Source organism: Cygnus atratus, chromosome 22 (assembly GCF_013377495.2).
Source record: "Cygnus atratus isolate AKBS03 ecotype Queensland, Australia chromosome 22, CAtr_DNAZoo_HiC_assembly, whole genome shotgun sequence".
NCBI lineage: Eukaryota > Metazoa > Chordata > Aves > Anseriformes > Anatidae > Cygnus > Cygnus atratus.
In genome coordinates, this window is record NC_066383.1 from 6,567,397 (window position 1) to 6,589,007 (window position 21,611).

At 49.4% G+C, this 21,611-nt stretch overlaps 1 protein-coding gene across 14 annotated transcripts in view; it reads right to left on the minus strand.

The window, feature by feature from the left end:
• Positions 1-1,593: 1,593 nt before the first annotated feature.
• Positions 1,594-21,611, minus strand: part of CEP164 (centrosomal protein 164) — a 42,691-nt gene continuing 22,673 nt past the window's right edge. For 9 of the 14 annotated variants that reach the window (XM_050715081.1, XM_050715080.1, XM_050715079.1 and 6 more), the window contains 21 exons: positions 19,939-20,024; positions 18,140-18,289; positions 15,812-16,030; positions 14,461-14,592; positions 13,783-13,999; positions 13,105-13,182; positions 12,715-12,846; positions 12,299-12,421; positions 11,721-11,864; positions 11,420-11,503; positions 10,481-10,549; positions 9,948-10,126; positions 9,381-9,507; positions 8,895-8,962; positions 8,492-8,699; positions 7,948-8,055; positions 6,703-6,817; positions 6,111-6,464; positions 5,588-5,654; positions 4,944-5,066; positions 1,594-4,016 (listed from right to left, as the gene is read on the minus strand). In XM_050715081.1, the coding sequence (XP_050571038.1) occupies positions 3,917-4,016; positions 4,944-5,066; positions 5,588-5,654; positions 6,111-6,464; positions 6,703-6,817; positions 7,948-8,055; positions 8,492-8,699; positions 8,895-8,962; positions 9,381-9,507; positions 9,948-10,126; positions 10,481-10,549; positions 11,420-11,503; positions 11,721-11,864; positions 12,299-12,421; positions 12,715-12,846; positions 13,105-13,182; positions 13,783-13,999; positions 14,461-14,592; positions 15,812-16,030; positions 18,140-18,289; positions 19,939-20,024 (2,883 nt within the window). In that variant the 3' untranslated portion in view covers positions 1,594-3,916. The remainder of the gene's footprint in view (positions 4,017-4,943; positions 5,067-5,587; positions 5,655-6,110; positions 6,465-6,702; positions 6,818-7,947; positions 8,056-8,491; positions 8,700-8,894; positions 8,963-9,380; positions 9,508-9,947; positions 10,127-10,480; positions 10,550-11,419; positions 11,504-11,720; positions 11,865-12,298; positions 12,422-12,714; positions 12,847-13,104; positions 13,183-13,782; positions 14,000-14,460; positions 14,593-15,811; positions 16,031-18,139; positions 18,290-19,938; positions 20,025-21,611) is intronic. The other 5 variants (XM_035555929.2, XM_050715083.1, XM_035555924.2 and 2 more) reach the window with 3 other exon arrangements.

The window sequence follows — 21,611 nt, forward strand, 5'->3', positions numbered from 1 at the left end:
ATGAACACAGCCCCCACACCTCAGAGCCATGGCACGCAGCAAACCTCCGCTGGACTGCTTCTCTGCAGGATTACAGCAAAACCTCCCAGGCCCAGAAGGCATCTGTATTTCAGATGGGATTTGGGGTTTCTCGGGGCCATCCTGTGCTCTCTGCACAGTCACTGCTTCAGGAGTGGGGTAGGGGACCAAGTGACTCGGTTGCTCCAATTATCACCTGGAAAAACCTAAAGGATGGGCTCAATTTCTGCACGGCCAGCAGATCCACACGCTGTTCTTCCTGTGCCTACTCTGTCCCTCAGCTCCAGCAGCCCTCCTCTCCCCAGCACGTTCAGCAGCCATCCTCCTTCCCTCCCAGCCCTCCCTCCGCAGGCAGACACAGCTGTGCACAGCAGCATCCACCCCAGCCCCTCCGCGTGCCCGCGTGCCCCACGCAGCTGAGGACCACGTTTGTCTTTTTGGCTCCGAGCATTCTGTGATCGCCAGAGGCCCCCAGCCCCCAGCCATCTGAACGTCGGGTTTCCAGCTAACAGCACGGGGCCCAGAGGAGCCAGAGCTGGAAGGATAAGGGCACGTGTTGAAAGGCTCTCTCCTCACCATTTCTGCCACTGTCCGTGTTATACGTCTGCAGTCTCTCGGCACTGGAGAGCCCCCAGGCAGGGCGCAGAGGCAGCCTTCACTGCAGTGCTCGGAGAGCAGACGAGCTGAGCCTTTAACCGGACCGCTTGAAAGAAAGCCCCAAAAGTGCAAACGTGCACAGCTGGAAGGGCTGGCTATGGGTGTCCCAGGGCTGCTGGAAGGAAGGAGGCAGGGGAAGGAATAAGCGCTGGGAAGAGAAAAGCACATCCCCAGTCCTCCTTGGCTGACGGAGGGAACGTTACTCAGCGACCCAGCCACCAGGACTGCAGCAAGCACACCACGGCGGCAGCCGAAGCTCAGCCACCACCTGGGGGAAATTCACGACTGCTCCAAAAGGAAGGAAGAACTCTGCAGCAGCCACCAGCCTGCAGAGAGAACCAATTCTCACACACCCCGAGTTACCGGAGAGCAGGCCCCATTTTCCACGGGGGTGACCCGGCTCCATGCCCCACGGATGAGCCCCCGCCAGCCACGGCAGAGCCACGGGGCACCGGGAGAGCCCCTCCGCCCGCCCTCCTTCAGCCCCAGCTGAGCTGGCCTTGGTCTCCTCCGGCACAGCGCCCGCCTTGCAGCCTTGACACGAAGCTCAGGAGGGAGATAACCATTGTAACAGGTCTGGATGACTGCTTTATGAAAAGGGCAGGCTACAAGCCCATGAAAAGCTGTCCTGCTGGCTGAAAGCCCCATGAAGAATTGCTTTTGTAGTTTTGTTTTTAGCTTTCTATCTGCCCCTGCATTTGCTACCGTGGCCAGACACTTAATAGAATAATGGTAATAAAGCTACAGCAAGCTGAAGTGGTCTTGAAAAATTGCCAGAAATGACCTTGACAAGACAAAACATGAAGCAGCCTGGAGACAAGTGAGGGGAAGATGTGAAAGGTAAGTACAAGCTGGCTATCGAGGGCTACAACAGCACAGCTCGACAAGGAAAAAAGAAAGCTACAAATGTCACCATCATACAAAACAGACTCATGTTGATTTAATTTGCTTACAAAACCAGATACAGCTATCACAAGTTTCAACAGGAAAGATAAACGTATTTGAAAACATATTATTGCTAAGGAAGCAGGCATTTCTCCACATTAATCCACGCTTCTCAGGACACAGACTGGGCGCAGCTACGTGGCTTTGCGGACAGTGTCCAACAGACTGACAACCTCCCCGTGCTGCAGGAAGCCAGCACAGCGGGGTTACTACAAAATCAGCTGGAGCTACTGCCATGAGTTCCTCCAAGAGCTGGGAAACTAAAAGCAAAATCCCTGCAGACGGGGATCGGTGTAAATCCGACAGCAGACAGGAAATCTGCGTTTTGATCCATCCCTTCCTATGGAGGAGGGATTCCCCTGGCCAGCTGCCGTTCCCTGTGGTCACCTGAGGTCTCCTCATTCGTCCAGGGCCAGTACGAGCTGGCTAGGATTTCTTCAGCAAGGACACCAGTGTGACGGGGCCTGCACGATGACTACCCCTGCTTTGTTAGCAAGCAGGGGGCTAGAGGATCCATGCGGAGGCCTGAAGCCTCTGGTCAGACCCACAAACGGGAGCCTGGCCAGAAGATCCCAGGACAAAGGTGGGAGGAGGAATTCAGAAAATTTTAGAGTCCAGCAAAAAAAAAAAAAAGTAAATACAGACATTCTTCTCGAGTTTTAAAATGTTCATCAAAAATATATTTCTATTTGCATGTAAACATTCCCCTGCCACACTCACAGCATGAACTGTTCCAATGTTGTGCCAGTATACAACAACCAGGAAGCAAAGCAGGAGGGGGAGTTCTGCCTCACTTTGCTGCGCATCATTAGCCACACTGAGAAACACAAACAGCACTGAAGGGTGAAGAACAGCAACTTTACCATCCTCCCTGCATCAGCTGTCTCTAGAGAGAACGACTTTGAAGATGATTTCTCACAGATGGGATCCCTTGAAATGCAGACTTCCTCATCAGACAAAATGGCAAATGGTACAGCATTTTTTAAATCATTAAATATTTAAAGTCAGCTTGGAGGAAAGACTGACAAAACAACCAAATACCACTTTTCCCACTTAGCAGTATGAAAGCCTAGCGTGACTTCTCCCCACTGGCTCGAGCAGCACCATCTGCCCCCTCGCAGCTCTGCGTTCCGGCAGGGTGCTGCCATGCTCTGCGTAAAGCCCCTCCAGCACCACAAGTACATCCACCCGGTGCGCAGAGCGATGTGCCACCTCCTCGTATCTGAGAGCAACACATCCCAACCCCTCAGCCTTGCTCCCAGCCACGCAAAGCCCTGGTTCGTGGCCTCAGGAGACTGCTCTCCCCGGAGCCCAGCAGAGCTGCTCCAGGAGCTGCTGCCCAGGTCCCAGGCTGGGCACCGAGGGCTCAGGTTTGCCTGCACAGCCCTGCTGCGTGGGAGCAGACCCCAGCTGCTGAGCTCCGGATCCCTCTCCCCAGGGCACGGAAGGACGCAGGTGGGGCTTTGTCTCCTCTGAACATTCGCACTAGGCTGAGAGCCCTAACAGCGCCTGCACCAGCAGGAACTGCTCCGTGCTCTCTTGCCATCCCTGCTCTGCATTGCCATCAGCACATTTGTAATACATGCGACGAGCTCCCACAGCACAGCTATGCTGTGCAGTTCTGGCCAGCCTGGCAGAAAAAGGAGGAAGCAGGGAGCTCTTTTCTAGAAAATCTGCCATGAAAGCCATCCCTGGTTTTGTTCCTATTGCTTCCATCCCAGAAGACAGGAACATTTTCCAGAGAGTTACAATCTACTATTCCCCAGTTATATCCCCAGACTCTACCCGTTTTGCTGTTCATTCTCCCCTCCTCGAGCACTTGCCACAAAAGCCAGATGACTTGGCTCACCTGCAATTAAGCATTTGTGGGGCATCAGCGTGGGCTCATTTCCTGACACATTTCCTCCAGCAAAGTCTCAGACAGATTCACCTCCTCCCCCTTGACCAGTTACTCAAAGTCCTCCATGATTCACAGCTCTGCTTCATGATTGCTAGAATACTAATGAGAGAACTGTTGATTTATTGAAGCCCTGATATTTCACCACTGGATTAAACAGTCTATAAAGTATATTTGGACACATTACAGGATTAGAAGAATCCACCTGGGAAGTTCACTTCCTCCTTCCCCCACTCTCTCGTAAAGAGACTTTATTTCAAGGGCAGAGCACAAAGAACAGTGTTGGCTGGGTATGACCAAACCCCAACAAATTGTTAGGGGGACTACACAGGCCCCAGCTACCACCTCTCCAGGTCCTGCACCCTGAGGCTGAGGGCCGAAAATGCCAAGTCCCACCTTTCAGTAATGGTACACTTTTATTTGTCTGTTTTCATCCAGTCCTAGCTGAAGTAGGCTGGGGCTGCTGGCAGAGGGCTTCTGTGCACCTGGGAAGAGAGGTCTGGCAGCTGGGTGAAGGAAAAGCATGGCTTACACAAGGGATTAGCACGCATGAGCCAGGAGGCAGGACACGTACTGAGGGGCAGGAACCAGCCTTGCGCACACGTGCTGTCTTTAGCCTGCTGCATCCAAGTCAAATGGAATTAAAGAGGGATTATGGAATTCAAAGGAGCACTGTGCTCAGGACAGCGTGCGCTATCGGAGGCCCTGAGGGATTTGCTGCTAATATCAGTGTACACTGCAAAGGAGATACTTTCAGCCCCAGCATAATGCTGTTACAACACAAACCTGGAAACACTCCCATTAATAGCACTGCGAGGTTCCACTCGTTTGATCCAACCATATGCAGCTGGATGCCTCAGAAAACTGAGCTGGACAGGCTGAGCCCGGACCCTCCCTGCACGGCCACGTGGCCACCCCACGTCAGGTCCATGCGACTCCTGGCGAGCCTTAGCTCAGGCACCGCCACCTCACCAAGGTGCTGCACCACACACGGAGCTGCCTCCACTGTGCCTCATGGCTCCCTCATTGCAGGCTGCCTGCAGCAAATCCACTGACGCTGGCTGGGATTGTACCACCAGCACCAGCACCATGCCCTGCCTCCTCCTCCATTCTGCACTTTGTTTTGTTATTTATTTATTAAATTCTCACATGACCAGCTCCAGCTGCTGTGTATCACAGAACAACTGGGGACAGGGAGAGAGAGACTCTCAGTCAAGTGCAGCTCGAAGATGGAAAAAACAGGTCACTCGTGCTGTAACTACTAAATAACATTCTTTTGCAGAACTGGACACTAAAATAGAGGCTAAGGCTTTGAAATTGCTGTTCAGTGCTTTAGAGCTCCTGATTCACTCACCTCCTGCTGTTCCCTCCTACCTGCTGCAGGAAGCTGGAGTGCAATTAGAGACCAAACTCAGGCAAAGGATACACCTTTGAATCCCTCTTGAAGTCTTCTAGCCATTTCTTGTTGGTCTCAATCATTCCTTGAATACTCATCTTGTCTGACTCACAGCTCTGGAACTGGGAGTGCTGGAACAGGCGAATCTGCTCACTGTTGTCAGAGAGAGAAAGACGGTGGAAATGGGAAAAATGCCTAGACAGGAACAATCCTAGAGCTGAGAAAAAGTGAAGAACCTCTACAGAAAGAGCCACAGTTAGCAAGAAGTAACTTCTTATTGGCTCCAAACGTTCTGTCCAACCACATTATGGAGAAGACCTGCAGCAGCCACCCACTTTGGTCTGTGCAGCATCAGAAAGGTTCAGGTGGTAGCCTCCAGGATCATCTGTCACAGCAAAGCCAGCCTGAGTTCCACTTGGCCCATGGCTGCCACCCTTGGATCCTGCTCCTTTAATTAGGGTTAGCAGCACAACTCTGCAGGAAAGCCGCTGTTACAAGGCAGTGCTGAGCACGTGGCAGTAAAATGCTAACACTATCTAACTTACCTGCCTCATAGCCAGCTTATTTCACATAACAAGGTAGGTAAGAACAAAATCATATCTGATCTAGAAATTATTCCAGAGAAGTAAATGCAGCACAATGAAACAAGAACACTTGAGGAAAAAGACTCTTACTCTGCAGGTACGTATCCCAGCTTGTTGTCCAGAGTACCGGAACTTCCACTGAGTGATGGGAACCCACCTGGAAAAACAGACATTAAGAACAGGTCCCCCTGATCCAAATCAACAGTCTTTAAGCCTGGGTGCATTTGCTTTCTTGTGTTACGGACACACTATCCCTACAAGCTGAGCCACCAGCCAAGAGCATAGTGGTGTTAAGGAAACTGAGATGGTGAACCTATCCCCAGTCCACAGGATACTTCTAGTGGACCAGGTCTGGTTTCTCTTTTGCTCACTTCTTTAATAACTTTCCTTCTGTGTACATCAGTACCTAAACTGCTCTGGAAGCAGGATAACATGGTCAGCCATATGTTGCACGGGGATGTTCTCATTCTCGATCTCATTAGCGCTCTTCCTAAGAGCACCACCAGCTGATCTGGCCTTATCAGCACTGGCATGATGAGCTGATTAGAATTTGCAGGACTGAAATCAAAAGTTGTAAGCAAACAAGTAGATGAATTAAGGTTACAAGACCTACCTGGGAAGTACTTGTGCCACTTTTCTGCCAGGATGCTGTCCACTGTCTGCCCGGCTGTGAAAGAGCGACTGGAGCTCAGCCCAGTGCTCCGGACCCACTGGTCCACCAGAGACACCCCAGCGGGGGGCACCAAGGAGCCACCTGCCTGAAGTCCTGCCAAGGATGCATACGTAGAAAGAGGGACACCATTGGAGTGCACCTGTGTCGAAGTGAAGAGTGGAGACTGGCGGTTGTTCAGAGAGCTCAAAACGCCGAGGACCCCATTCAGTTCTCTGGTGATGTGCTGCAGAGAGTCTGTCAGGCATTGGATCTTGTCCAGCTGTGGGCCAACCTGTAGATCCGTTCTCAAGTCAACTAGCAGAGGACAGAAGGAATAAAGGGATCACTGGGAAGGTGAGGGAGACGCTGCCTCCCTGGCAGGAGACTCACTTTCTGGAGTGTTTCACTGAGCTGAGTTTGATCAGTCTCTTTAAACTCAAATGAGCACAAGTGAGAAAAACATCAGGTACATCAGAGAGGCAAGAGGGAACGGCAGACACTGTTTAAAGCATTATACATAGGGTACAGCGTATCAAACCGGTCAGGCACTTACATTTAGGCTGACCTAAGCTTGCACTGGACATGCTGTTTGTGTCCTCAGAGTTGCTGAGATCAAAAGTCACCATCTTCTTGCATGCAGTACTTTTCAGTGTATCTTCATCTGAAAGCTGATCAGAAGAAGGGAAACGTTGCAAATAAAACCTGTTGTTCTGTCCCTGGAATAGCAAAGCTATTGGAATACTGCCTACGGCTCATCTACACAGGCTGGACTGCACGGTCAGGCACAGACCAAGTGAAGGTAGGGATATTCATCCTCGGTCTCCAACAGCAAAATCTAAAAGAAAAAAGACTGCCTGGTCTCTGGAAGAAGCTGTGCATGCACTGGAGGCCAATTTAACAGTTGTATGAACTGGCCCTTCCAGGCAGAAGTCAAAGTGTTTTGTGCAATAAATACGCCTTATAATTCTTGCATGGCTGGGTTCTCTCTTTGCACCAACAAGTGCTTGACTATTTAAAGCAATGCACACTCACATTTCATGCTGCCCTAAGGCTACATAGTCACAGGCACAGCTGGACAGATTCTAAGGCTTGCATTGAACAGGAAAGCAGACTAGATCCTAGCTCACATGAGGTGACCTGCCCTTGTTTTCTCTAGGCAGAACTCATGCAGATTTTTCAGGTTGCTTTCTGTATCTACTCTGCAGTCATACACTTAATAGTGAGTCCAGGTGTCTTCAGCAGAGGGAAATATTTGCCACCTTGCCCAAGACACGAACAGCTAATAAAATATATAACAATTCTAACGCAAGAGTTTAGTTTATATTGTAGGATACTTCAGCATATTGGTGTTAACATGCATTTGTTTCTGGCCTAAGAAGATCAAAGGCTCATTCAGCAGGTTTTCTCCAGCCAACTTGATCCCTGATGCCAGCAACCCTGCCTGGCAAGTTGCCATCAGCCAGAAACTCACCATCCCAAGCCTCAGCCTACGTTTGTTCAGCTGACTGCAGACCTAGTGAATCATGTGGATTATAGCCTAACCAGGTTTGTCATTCTCTCCGGCTCCGTGACCAGCCTATTCTCTCCTGCAGTTCTCACAGACACACCATTCTGCTCTCAAAGAACGTGTTTCTAATAATCCAGCTTCCCTTGCAAACACCAGTCTTCTGCCACCAGCTAAATAGCCCCCATTTGTACCAAAAGCTCTACAGAGACTCCAGCACAGGGGAGGAGGTCAAGAGCTCTGGGAACTGTGGGAGTGCAGTTGGGCAGGTCCAAGCAGGATGCTGGTGCTTACCTCCTCCAACAGCGATGACTCCAGCTGGCTTAGTTTCTCTTCCTTCTTCTTCAGCAGCACCTGTCCTTTCCGCATAACTGACTTCATCTTGTCCAGCTGCTTTGCTTCCTGCAGGGGATCAAACAGCCAAGCCAAGGAGGAAAATCTGCTTTAGTTGTCATGATGACTTTCACTGTCTCGCTTCTGCTCAGCACAGGAAATCGTGCTGCTGGAATAAAACTGCTTCCAAGTCTTCCAGAGCATAGGGAAATGAGTATACAGAGGGGAGAGCACATGCCTCTGGCAAGTTCACCCCAAGGAAAAGGAGGTTTCAATTCCTAACGCTGCATCCAGCAGGGTCAACAGCTTTGCAGCTATAGTCTGCAGGTAGGAGTGTTCTGGCAGCAAAGGAAATTATCTTTTCCCTGTCTTTAGTTGGTATATCAGCAGAACTGACAAGTACTCTGGAATCCCTTTTCATGCAATAGTTAAACCACTGCAGAGCTACAGCTGCAAACTTGTACTTAGTGATGGGATGGACACCTGCCAGCGCCCAGTGACTCACCTCTTCCAGGTTCTTGCGCACTCCCTCCAGGAGTTGGGAGCTGTCAAGATCCTGCACCACCTCCTGCGCTTTCTGCATATCTTGGTGCCACTGCTGCTTGGCAGCTTTCAGCGCCGTGTGCCTCTTCCTCATGGAGCGGGTCTGGCGCACCAGGAATTCCTTGGCATTCCTAATGGAGATCCCTTCGGCAGAGATGTAGCTTCTGACACTACAAGAAAGAGACAGGTATGCTCCTGGCTTTCTGTGCTCTCTGTTCCATCTGGCAAGCCTCATGCAGCTCCCTCCCCAAAAATAGATTGTCTGCGTAAAGCACGTAAGCTGAAGCAAAAACATTTGCTTGTAAAACCCAAGAAAAGAAAAAACAATACCCATTTTCTGAAGTAGCTGGTATACAGATACTCACTGGTCAAATTGCAAGTTGCTGTCCTCGTGGCTTTGAGAAGGTGGGGAAGCAGACTCTCTGGATGAGTGCTGAGGAGTTGAAACATTTCAAAAGCTAATAAATATGTATGGGAAAACAGAACCCTAGGGCCCCCCTTAGAATCAAATTAGGGGCAAAAATTCTGGATGAAATCACCATGTTATCACCCTGATCCGAGATCAGTGCTGGAGATATTCTTTATGTGATATTTTAAAATAAGTAATAAGGACATTTCTGTCCCTGACTCAAGTCCTGCGTTTGACTCCAAGGACACTCAGGTATCCTACACTCCTTTCCCCTAATATACAGAAAGCAACAAAAAGTACAAAACACTGATCTCTCATGGTAAAGAAAACACATCATTGCATCTCAAATAAATTCAGGCAGAAAGAACCAAAGTTGGGATTTTCCAGGAGTTACAGCCTCAAATCTCACAAGGCAAATGACTTTGCAGCCAGCTTTACTCACAGCTTGAATAGTTTCTCTCAGGTCTTCAACATGGAGCTCAGCTTTCCTTCTTGGAGACTCCACGCTTTCTTCTGCCTCCAGTTCTTTCAAAATCTCCTGCTTGCTCCTGACAGCTGCCTCAAGCTCACTGTCACATGAAAAGGTAACAACGGCAGCAGTTGGTTAGACTGCGGGTCCATCTAGCCAGTAATCTACCTGCAAGTGTCCAAAGCAACCTCCAGTTTCCAGGAAGGAAAGGACCAGATGTGCAAGACAAGCGGGAACACAAACATACTGATGACAAGGAATCGTTAACAGCTTACAGCAGCTGTGTCTCATTCAGTTCCCCCCACACAGGAACAGACACAAGTAAGAGACTTCACACTATGGCAGTTGGCAGATACCGACTACTAGATCCAGGGCTGGGGTACATCAGACAATGGAGGCTATCAAGCTGAATAACCAGTAAGACAGGCTTCTGCTGCCCTTGGCTGCTAAACACAGCTGAACCGTTCATGCAACACCTCCAGACAACACTGCTATCAGGTAGAATTTGTACACTAAAGGAAATTTCTCACACACGCACACCTGATACGTTTCTGCAGCCTTTGGCTTCGGGTCTGCAACAAATCCACCTGGGCCTCCAGTTCAGACTTCTGGTCTTGGAGCTCTTCAAGAGACCTGCGCAGTTGCCGGATGGACTCAAGAAGGTTGGTGTGCTCCTTCCGATTCTCCTCGAGGCGGAGTTGAGAAGCTAAAGCAGCTTCCTAGAAGCAAACAGAAAATCCCTCAGACTTCCCTGACAACGAGTGAAAGCGCAGAGTGTGCAAGAGACTTTTGCTATCTGCACAGTTCACAGGAGATCCCAGAGCTACAAACGCACAGACCACGTGCCCTCCTAGGGGAACAAGACTGTCTTCTCTTTTTGAGAAACAGCTGCAAGCTAATCAAACTCCCAGCAGGATGGCACTCCAGGCTGAGGCAAGGTGGCAGGGAGGGATTTGCAGACTCACAATTAAGGAGCAACATAGCTTGCTTTTATAAAGCCATGATTCTAGCGTGCCCACTCTACCCTCCCCAAAATAAAAGCAGTGCAGCTCCTCTCCAGAGCTAAGACATACATCTCTTTCTAGCTCAGTCCGTCTGTCTTCATCCAGCAGCTGCTGCCTTTTCTTCCTCAGAGATTCCTCCTAGATATGGTAGACAGTGTAAGTGTCAGAGCATGGGGGTGGCAGCAGAGGAGACTGCTGATGCTCAGCAGTTTCAAGACCATTTCAAAATACCTGAGCATTGTTCTGAGTTTTGCTTTATCCCATCCCCATCCCATTCCCTTCCCTTTAACTTCAACAACAGAAATACTTGTAGGAATATTTCATTATATTTGCTAGGAAAGTTTGTATTCCTGTGGAAAGAACATCCCCTTTCTGTTCAGCTGTGAGAGCATTCAAGGCGTATAGCCATTTCTGCAGCACCTCACTTTGCGAAGTTTACGGTTGCATCCAGCATTTCTCTACCTTTTCCCTTCCTCACTCCGGTGCTCCTTGGAAAGGAAGGGCTAACAGAAGCAAGCCATTGTAGCAGGACGGGACTTAAGAGATTTGGCACACAGACATATCAGCCAGTGATTTTTGCCAGCTCCACAGGAACATCTGGAGTGCCTCCCCCTCCCACTCTTGTGCCCAAGATCGAGAAACGCTCTTTTCATCACAGAAGAAAGGAGGAGGTAAATCAGGAAAGGTTTGTCTGAAATCTAAAGCGACACTGAACAGGACATGCTGCCATGAAAGGATTTTACGAGCCCTCTGTCACAGCCACATAATGCCTCCCAAGGCAGGAGAGTACACCCAAAGCACTGACTCTCACCACAAATCCCACTAGCCATAAGGCTGTACCGCTAAGAATGCTTAGCCCTGCTCTGACTCACAACAGAAGTTTTAACCTGTAATTTGGATGGTAGCTAAAACCCTGGCTGATCACTCCTCAGAAGTCACCCAGGAGGAAGCAGCCAGAGGAGCAGCTCAGGCTAGGAAATGTCCGCAGGTCCAACATGGCTGACTCACCTGGCTAAGAAGCTGCACGGATCTTGCTTTGACATTCTTTGCACGTATTTCAAGCTCATTTTCTGAATCCTGTAGTTTTCTTTCCTGCACAGAGATGTCAACTTAAAGAGAGAACGACACAAGTTCCTCACTCACCAGGCAGAGCTCTGCCACCAGAGGGAACAGGGGGAAAAAAAATAATGGGAAATTGTGACCTGTCTCTTGTATCACCCTTGGCTGTAGAGGGTGATGCACTGAGGTGTCACAGTACCCCGGCCAACGCAAAGCAGCCAAGCCACAAAATGCTAGGCAGTCTCCTCACCTTCTCCCTATGCCTACTCTGCAATAGGGTCAGCCGTTCATCCAGCTCTGCCTGCAGAGCTTTCACCTCCACTTCATGAAGCTGTCGGAGGCGTGCCATCTCACTTCGCAGGCCTTCAAACAGTTCTGCTCTTTGCTTTCTCTCCTGTTTGTTACAGAATACAAACAAGAAAAGCGGCTGAGTGAAACACAGGGTTCTCCAGCGAGCCACCACGAACACGCAGGACACACACCCTCTGGAAAGCCATCACATAACAGCTCCTTAGCAAATACCAATTTAAAAGCAAGATTAAAACCTCTTGCTTATAGGCGCAGCATTGTTAAGAGAACTGGGCCTTCTAGGCGGAAGTCAAAGCATGCATGGCTGCACAGAATGTTTTGACAGGTTAACCTTACAACCTGTCCTAAATTCGCTTTACATAGTGGCACCAGCAGCCAGTTCTCTTAAAACAAAGGAGATCCCCCAGTTTTTTGGGTGGTTGAGATAAGCAGGCCTGGCAAGCAGCAGTGCCAGCCCAGGAACAGACCGACTGAGCCATTACAGTGACCTCCCAGCTCACTGCTCTCCCCCAGCAGTACCTCCTCTTCATACTGATCCTGAATCCTTGCCAGGACCTCCTGGTGCTCCTCTTTCATCCTCTCCATTTTCCTCTCATGGTCTTTTTCCACTCCCTGGCGTTTCTCTCTCATAAGCTCACTGAGCTGCAATGATGACACAAAGAGGTTTCACTGAACCACTGCAGTGCACTGCAGTGGCTCCCCAGGAGAGCAGCTTCCCACATGAACAGAGAGACTGAAGTTCAGAGTACCTTGCAAGGAGGATCAGGCCATGGCCTGGACAGTAGGAAACGATCACCCCACTGAGATGAGATGGTGCAGGAGTTCCCCTTCCCCGGATGCACCAGTCACCCTTGGGCAGGGGACTCGGCATCTCAGACCTCAAAGCTCCAAGGAGAGAGGGTGAAGAATTGTCAGCATCCAAGACAAATACTTGCCTCATGTTCATATGCCATTACTTGATATGCTTTTTGCTGCGTTTTCTGCTCTGCTCTCTGCAAGTCTTCATGCAGCCAAGTCTCCTTACTCCTCTGTGCCTCCGCCGCCTGGGTTTGTAAGCTAGAAATGGCCTGCCATGAAAACCACCCACAGAGACTTGTCACCCTTCTGACAAGATCCATTTAGTGCCACCCCACAAAGAGCAAACAGCATGGCAAGAACCGGTGTATACAGTCTCACCACCCCCTACTTGGAGCATGTCCAAATGCTGAGCCAGACCAGAACCATGTTTAGGAAGTGGAAAAAACTAGTGCCACCCGCCCTGGCCACATTTGGAGACACTGTGGGAAGGAAAAAACAATTTACATTCTAGGGACACTATCTTTTACCTTTTGATGCTTCTCTTCTGCTGCAGATTTCAGCTGCTGGAGTTCAGTTGCAAACTGTTTCTCCAGCTCCTCTGTTGCCTACAGGAACACGAGCAAAACAATCTGCTGGAAAACTTCTATTTGTAGGGACATGCTGTGCAAGATGTTGTTGCAATTAACGTCTATCCATAAGCATCAAAAAAGCACAACAGTCAACCCCTTTCAAACCAAGTTACATACAAGGTGCTTTTACTCTGTATGTGCTTTCCCTCCTAGAAGACCTCAATGGATCTCAGTCATGCTGTGCTATGCTGGAAGAATTACAAACTGCCTCCATTCAAGAACCCCAAGCTTTCTGGAGGACTAAAGCAGCAGCCAAACAGGTATCCCAGCCTGATAAAATAGTTTGCTTTAGCTTGGCAAAGGCACAGTGTTCTTCCTCTCTTCTGCAGATGCAACGTGGCCACTTAAATAATCATTACTTAATCACCATTGTAATAAAAATGGGGGAGTACTCCTCCTCAGCCCAATCGTACCCCCAACAGCATGCCAAACATCTTTCCTTTGTGTTTTAACTGAGTCATTATTAAAGCACATGAAGGAGTTATTTATTCTTATTTAATTTTAGCATTGCAATGCAAGCCAGGTCAGCATAAACAGCATGGGTCTGACCCTAGTTGGTAAAAAAGCAAGTCTCACCTTTCTCTTTTCTGTTTCTAATCTCTCCTTAAGCTCCCTCAGGAATTGTTCCTTCTCTTCTTCCAGCCTGACCATCTCTTCCTGTTGAGCTTCCTCCATTTCCAGCTTCATTTTCTCCAAAACAAGTTGCTTCTTCCTCTCCAGGCTCTTCTTCTCTGTTACCTGCAGAGATTCCCACTCTTCTCTCAATTTTTGCAGCATGAACTCTTGCTCTGCCCTGGCAGGTTTGCAACAAAAAGAGAGACAGAAGCAGGTCAGAATTTGGTACTTTTAACACTGTGCCCCATTTAGGAACCAGAGCTAAGAAAATACACTGGTACAGGACAGGACATGCAAAATCCAGAAGAAATGGAGAACCAAAGCACACTTTGATTCACAAGCGTATCAGCTAAGGTTTTGGAAATAAACAGCAGAGCAATCAAGTACAGACGTATCTGCCAGCCATTACGGCCCATCAGTTTCACCTCCAACCAATACTCAGCTCCCCAGCACGTACAGCATCACAGTTAGGCCCTCGTACTTACTAACCAGGCCAGGTAGCAGCTATGGGAGGCTCAGGCTGGCTAGTACTTCCTCTGCATGGTTGCTGGAGGCATGCAAGATGCGTCCCTCCCAAACCCCCCGAGTTTATATCCCTAGGGATGGCAGCTTCCTACTATTTGCAGGAAAACTTTTCACCTTATCTTCTCCTTCTCTGCCTCAGTCTCTGAGGCGATTTTGGCTCGCAGCTTTGAGAGTCTCTCAGTTTCTTCCTTTCTCACACGCAACTCTTCTTCCTCAGAAACCTTTGCCAAATCCTCTTTCAGAGTCCTGAGAAATGAACAACAACAACAAAAGTTCAGGAAGCTCTAGTATCTTCCAACTGCCTCCCCAGGGCCTACAGATCAGCTCCCACTACCTGTGCCTCCTGAGCGATGCATCCCCAAGACTCTAGCCAGTTAATTCTTTTCCATACCTTCCCAGTCTGGCTGCTGGCACAGGAGACACAGCCCCTGAGCATCAAGCTTCTGTGGTGTATTTTTAAAGTGTACTGTACCACCACAGGTGGCACTTTTTTCAGTAAGTGAAATCAACTGCTATTAAGTGAAGCCAGACTCCCAGCCAAGGTAACTGGAAGCATTAGCACATCTGTAAGCTTCATACTTGCATACAGCACCTCCTTTTCCCACTGCTTCAGACATCTCTCTCTCCAGGTCCAATTTCTGTGCTGCCCCTTGCACCCAAGACAACATTCCCACAACATTTCACACCACGATACCTTTTCTGCCTCCCTGTGTGCTGCTAACAACTTATTTGGGGTGGCCCTGGTAATTCTAGTACAAGTCCTGAGAGAAAAATCTCCCAAATAGAGGACGCCACTCCCATTGCTGTTCTGCTCCCTGGATTGCTATTAGAACTTCAGGCATTGGCTGGGTTTTACACAGAAATCCATGCCCTATTCCTTAAAGTCTTGTTTGGAAGTCCCTCCTTAAAACATACAGTACCAGAGTTTCAAATAGTTCCTCTGGGGTAACCTCATCTTCTCTAATGTTCCAATTTCCAGTCCTATTACTACCGTTTAGCCCAGAATTTGAAAGTCTGCCAGGTGGTAAAGCTCCAAGTACTGAACTGGAAACTTTTCCCAGGTTAACAATAAGAGACAGGTTCACAGCTATATGAAAGCTGCACGTGTACCAAATGGTAGCTCTTCGTGCAGGACATGAGGAAGATGCTCTCTTGTCTGCACTGGAGAGAGATTTCCTCAGGCAGACTGCATCCTCTGCATAGCTGCTTTGAGCATTTACAGCTCTGACAGCAGACCACTGCTCATTTCAAGATGTGCAGATCCTCACCCGCAGGACTGCCTGGGCCAGGACAGTCCCATGCTCCTTCCCACCCCGAGAGCCCTTTTCTTGCCTCTTTTACCCACAGCTCTGCAAAGCAGCACCCGTTTCAAGGTGGTGGCCTAGAGCACAGCACAAACCTGCTGCCACCAACAGTGAATTGCAGCTGGGAAAGGCTCGGGGGAAACAGGACAAAAGAAGAGTACCTGAGGGATTTTTCTTTTTGCTGATGAAGCTTCTGAGCTTCTTCTTCTTCCTGCTGCCGCATCTCCTCCTGGAATTGCTGAATTTTCTCTTCCTTTGCTTGCAGTAAGTGCATTTTCTCTCGTTCAATCTCCTTCTCCAGCTCCTTGGCTATTTCCTCCAGAGATTCTTCACTAGGCTGGCTCAGGGACTGCTCTTGTTTTATTTCCTTTTCAGGTTGCCTACCAAAAAAAGAAAGTTCCTTTGGCAAAAGGGTGAGAGAACTGAGTAACACGAAGGGAACAGCAACATTCCCCCACACAGTATTACCTCCAAACCAAAAATCTCAAAGCCACCTACTCTACAAGCTTGCCAGTCTACGAAGGGAAAGGATGTGCAGAAGCTCCCCTAGACTGCAGCCACTTGCAGGCTGCTGCGGAACGCTTGCTGTTTAGCTCACAGGAGGCGAGGAACAGCAGTGGAGGCAGGTGGAGGACACGGAGGCAGAAGACAACCTTGCTACAGAGCTCCTCCTGCCAGCATCCCCTGCAACATTCCTGGAGAATAAATCCGTTCACCTGCTTGCCAGCCAAACTCACGGGCCTCACACCCTGAACCTTTTCAGCTGCAGATCCAGGAAAGCATTTTCCACAAGGCTATTGAGGGATACACGGCCCAGGCTCCAAGCTTCGAGTAGCATGTTATCTTAGGTAACAGCTTGGGGTGTCCCCAGGCACCACTGGTTGGAACTCTCATCGACTCCCAGAGACCCTCGGACTGATAAATTACTGACCCTAGCCCTAACAGCACTTAGGTCCTGAACGACTCTTCTTTTGGCACACTTACAGCTCACCTCGTGAGGGTAACACAGCCGCACCTCGTGAAGGACCTAGTAGCTTTGAAAACATGGATCTGACTGCCAGGCATGAAAGCAGATGCAATCAGTACTGGTTTCTAACCCAGGGACTGGCAATACACTTCTGATGGACCAGGTATTTTTCTGCAATTGCAATCTAAAGTGTGCTGGGAGTTTGCCAGCCCTAGGCAACAGAATGCCCTAAGCTCTCCAAAAATTCAGAACCAATCTGTTTATAATTAAGGTGGTTTTTTTGTGTGTGTGTTTTATGTTTTTTTTCCCAGACATAGAACAGCAAAATTATAAGGTCTGTCTGAAAGAGGCTGAAGGGGAAGGAGGACAAATGAAGAGTAGTCTAAGGACAACATTTTTATTCTTTGCTAGTGAAAACTGAAGCAGCGAGGTTTCATCATGCTCTAAGACTGCTAGCATAAGGCAGAGAGACTTCTGTCTTGCCAGGAATCAGGGAAATAATAGCTCTAGTAATATAACCTTTAGTCAGAGCAAAAAGGTTACTCATGCAGCCATTAGCAAAAGAACGAGAGAGGAAAGGGTAGTAGGGTCCTGAAAAAATCCTGCTTCCCCAGCATTCCCCCGTAACACCACATGCTCTGGGCCAACTGCACAGATGCCTACAGGAGGTACCGTTTATCAGGCTGCTCTGCAGAGCAACGCGGGCATTTCTACCTTTTTATCTCTTGCTTTTGCTCTAATTTTTGTTTTAAAAGCCATCCAACCAACACACACACATCTACACAAACAATCCCTAATAAAAAGGGAGGTGCTGTGCTTGTCCTCACACCAAGGATTGCTACTCCACCACTTTGTCTTGACAGATCCATTGCCTATTTTTTCCCAATTACGTCTGCTGATCTGTCATTTGACACAGAAAGCAAGGTCAGCGTGTTCACTTCTATTGCAGTGGAGCTGCAGGAACAGACCAGCAAACACCACCAGTTTAGTACCATGAGAGACCACCGGCTTTTGCAGGGAACCCGAGCTCTGCCATCGTGTGCTCTGACTTCACTATCTCAAACCAGTGATCCCAGTGACTAAAAGTGAAGTGGTTACCTCCCCCCACACACACTGAGACCTCAGTAGTACTCAGCAAGAGAACTCAGGATCTGTAGGAAAATGTTTATCAAGGTGTGTGAGTGCTTAGCCTTGTTAGCGACACCGGTAAGGAGGCTTTTCCAAGACCAAAGCAAACAGATCTTTCTCCATACCACAGAGCCCTACGCCCCAGGCCCCAGGGGCTGAGCTGCTGTTCTCACCCTCGCGTACAGACTGTTACCTTGGCACTCTCGCCACAGAACAGCTGCTGGGATTTGCACGTGGAGATGTTCTCAAGCTTTGTTGTGCCCACCAAGCCACATCTCCTAGCGTGCTAACATCACACAGTACCTTCAAACAGTAATGGGGTCGGGGAGGGGAGGACAAAAGCTGTTATGCTTACAACACCAGAGACTTAAACGAACTTAAACGAAGCCCTTACTCTTTCTGTGGGGCAGCAAGCTCTTCCAGATTGATCAGGCTATCCAGCGATCCCTCCGCCAGCTCCAGGGCCACCGCCTCGTCTTGTTTGGGATTTCCTAAAGCAACACACTTCTGTCCTGATGTTTCACAACCACTCTGATCCCTCTCACTTTGCAGCACAAAAAAGGTAACAGAATATCAATTAGCACAGATCAGATTCTCGTGGCTGCTCCAGGTACACAAAGACAGAGGGAAGATGGGACGTGCAGCTGACTTAGATGGGCAGTCGGCAGCACCAGCTCATGCCTGCCAAGGGGACTCCATTGTCCAATATAGGGCTGCCAAAACCCCAGGAAAGCTCCCAAGAGCCAAACCATTCACACCACCTCAAGCCCTGCCAAAGTAACAGGCAGCTGAGGATTTAATGCGTCTGTCAACCTCAAAATACTGAATCTCGTTGCTGGATTACCTCCCTCTCTTTGCAAGTTCTTACAGGATTTCCCCAGGATACATCAGCCCTATTAGTAATACTCAAGTTGTTGTCTAAATTAGAGAGAGAAATATTGGCAGGCATGTCTACATCTACAGTTCTACTTCATCTTGGAAGCACAGAGAAGAGAGACTAGGCAAGCACAAGGTAGCTTTGCAGGCAGAGCAAGAGGACACGTAGCTGGGAAGCGGGTACCAAGTGATAAGGAGACAATTCCTGGGGGCAGAACACATTTTCAGGGACCTTCACGTGAACAGCTCCTCCAAGCACAAAGTTGTGAATCCCAAGTGCACGCAGCCAGTCATTAAGATGGACTGCAACCTCTTCTGTTCACAAGTTTTCCTGGCACAGCCAGCAGCTTCTTGGTTCCCAGTGCCCCAGAGTGCTGTGTAGCTCTGTGTGGAAGCTAAGAGTTTGGACACAACTCATCTATAAATGCCACATGCTACAACTCTCAAAGGCAGAGCGGGAGCTCAGGAGACCATGGAGCTCACTGCTCAGCACAATATTCCAATTGTTTTAAACAAGTCTCCACAAGCAGGAGGGAAATAGCTCCCCTAGAGAGTCTATAGTTCTCACAGTAACTAAGGGTCTGGAAAGCCTGCGCTGCTCTCGGGGTAACAGCTGTTGCATTCGAGAGATGCCCACACACCAGGACAATAAAACAGCTTACCACTTACACCTGGCTAAACGGTGACTTCCCCTATGCCATCCCTGTGGGAGGAAGCTGAACGGAACTGTTCGCACTGGAGCTGAACTGCCCTGCCATCAGTAGCAGGAGCCAGGCCCCGAGAGCCTCCAGCTATGGCTCTTCCCAGCGAAGAGCTGGCAGCCCAGCAGAACCAGTACTGACCGAGACTGGGACCTGCCTCAGAACCTGAAGGTCTGTTAGCAGGCAATGGCCAGTGCCTGTCTCCTACGGCTAAATGACATAAGGCACAACGCAACGAGGACAAAGTCAGACCGTCTTGGCAAGAGACTGACGTTCCCAACCTTGGAGCAAAGTCGGATAGCTGTAAGGGAAATGGAGAGGCCAGCTCCATGGCTGGGGGTAGTCGCAAGGAAGTGGAAGGCAGGCAGTTTTGCAGCCTTCCCAGCCAGAAGCTGAAACGAAGCTGAAATCTGTTGAGACAATACCAAAGAGGTGGTGGGAGAAAGACTGAATGGAAGAAATCCTGTGAGAAGCTGCAGGGTCTCAGGATGTCCTACAGGGAGCTCCTGTACAGGTTACAGTGACTACAGCACAGCAGAGGCAGACAAGACAGGAAAATCATCTGGAGCTAAAGCTGTCCATGCCTCCTTTCTAGCTCTGACTGGTTGTACCATACCTCTCAGCAGCTTTTGTTCTTTTGCTTTGCTCTTCTTCTATACTGGCTTTGCTTTGATCTTTTTCTTCTCCTCCCAGCTCCTGGGCCTGCAGGTAAAAGCAAACAGTGTGGAGTTCGCTGGCTCCTTTGCCATCAAAGCCTCTCAGGACCTCACAGAGGCTCCACTGAAAAGCAGTGCCACCCTGCTCCAACACACCAGCACCAAGCCCACGGACCAAACTGCATCACAGAGTACTCAGAATGCCCGGCTGAACGTGTTAGCTTCCTCTCCTGCAATGGAACCAAAGTCTTGAGATATTGCAGGGGCACCTTGGAGGAAGAGATCCATCAGCCCAGAGACATCTGGGAGCTCGGCTCTCCAGGCTGTGGTGTCAGACTGTGGGCTCAGGTTGGCTTTTTTCAGTACAGAAGATGAGCCCTCTGCCAGGACTCAGCACTCCTAGCACAGGCTTGGGTTATTTCCCCCCCGGCCCTGAAGGTCATCTTAACACATCCAAGTAACAATAACATTGATATATTGACTGTGACCAGAATCACAACAGGACTTGATCCTGCCTTGCATCCTGGCTCTCAAACAGATGATGATGGGCAGCATACTTCATGCAGCCACATCTACCTACAGACTGCTGACTACGCCATCCGGCAGAAATCCGTCTGGGTGCTGCAGACAAAGCCAGCTCCCTTGGTAACACACTCAGAGTGACTTCAGATGGCTTACTTATGAAATAGGAAACACGTTTATATTCAAGTACTTGCTGTTTCAATAGTCAGCTGCTCCTGTTCCCACCTGCCAGCTACCAGGCACCTCTGTCCCTCCAGCAGGGCCACACAAACACGCGTTGTGTAATTCGCCTGGGGAGAGGGAACAGCTTCCCTCTCCAAACTCTCAGTCCCACACGAGAAAGGATTAACAGCTCATCCTGCCTGCTGAGGCTTCTGGATATGAGGTCTCTTGTCCAGAGAGGAGTAGCCCACTCATAAGCTCTTGGGGACCACAGAAACAGCAGGTGAGCTCTTCCCTTGCCATGCAGGAATGTACTGTGGAGCAGGGCCAAAAAAGCAATTAAAACAGCAGTAATTTATGCAAATGTTCAGCAGAGCAAACAGCAGAAGGATTCCCTGGAAGTGCTGTCACCTTCCATCACATCAGCCTGGTCAGAGCTCTCCCAGGCAGCTCCCTGCCACCCCAGCCTAAATAATGACTTAACTCCTGAGAGCTGAGGAGCCCTACAAACATCTCCTGGCTCAAACCAGGCTGTGCCGCCTGTGAAAGGAGAGAAGCCAAACAAATGAAGAACGAGATCTTTCGGGGAATAAAGGTAACCGGTTACAGAGTAATGCTGCCGAGCTCAAGCCTGGGGCCACCGCGACACTCCTGCCCAACACGCCTTCCCAGGGGCAGTCCCTCCGCAGAAACCACCGACTGCAGATACCTCCGGACATACTGAGAAGGTGACTGGAGCGCCTGTCTGCAGGGAACAAGGGCTGGCTTTTAAGCCCTGTCTGTGAAATTGCTGGAGTCTTGCCCCTCTTGTTGCCTCAGGATCCCCAGCAGTCCCAGAGGAAGCACCAAATACTGCTAGCAGCTTGGTTTTCTGTCCTGCTTAAACACCAGGCTGAGTCCCACAGGAAAAATCTCACGCGCTCGCAATACAAAGCCAGGCTCCTGGACA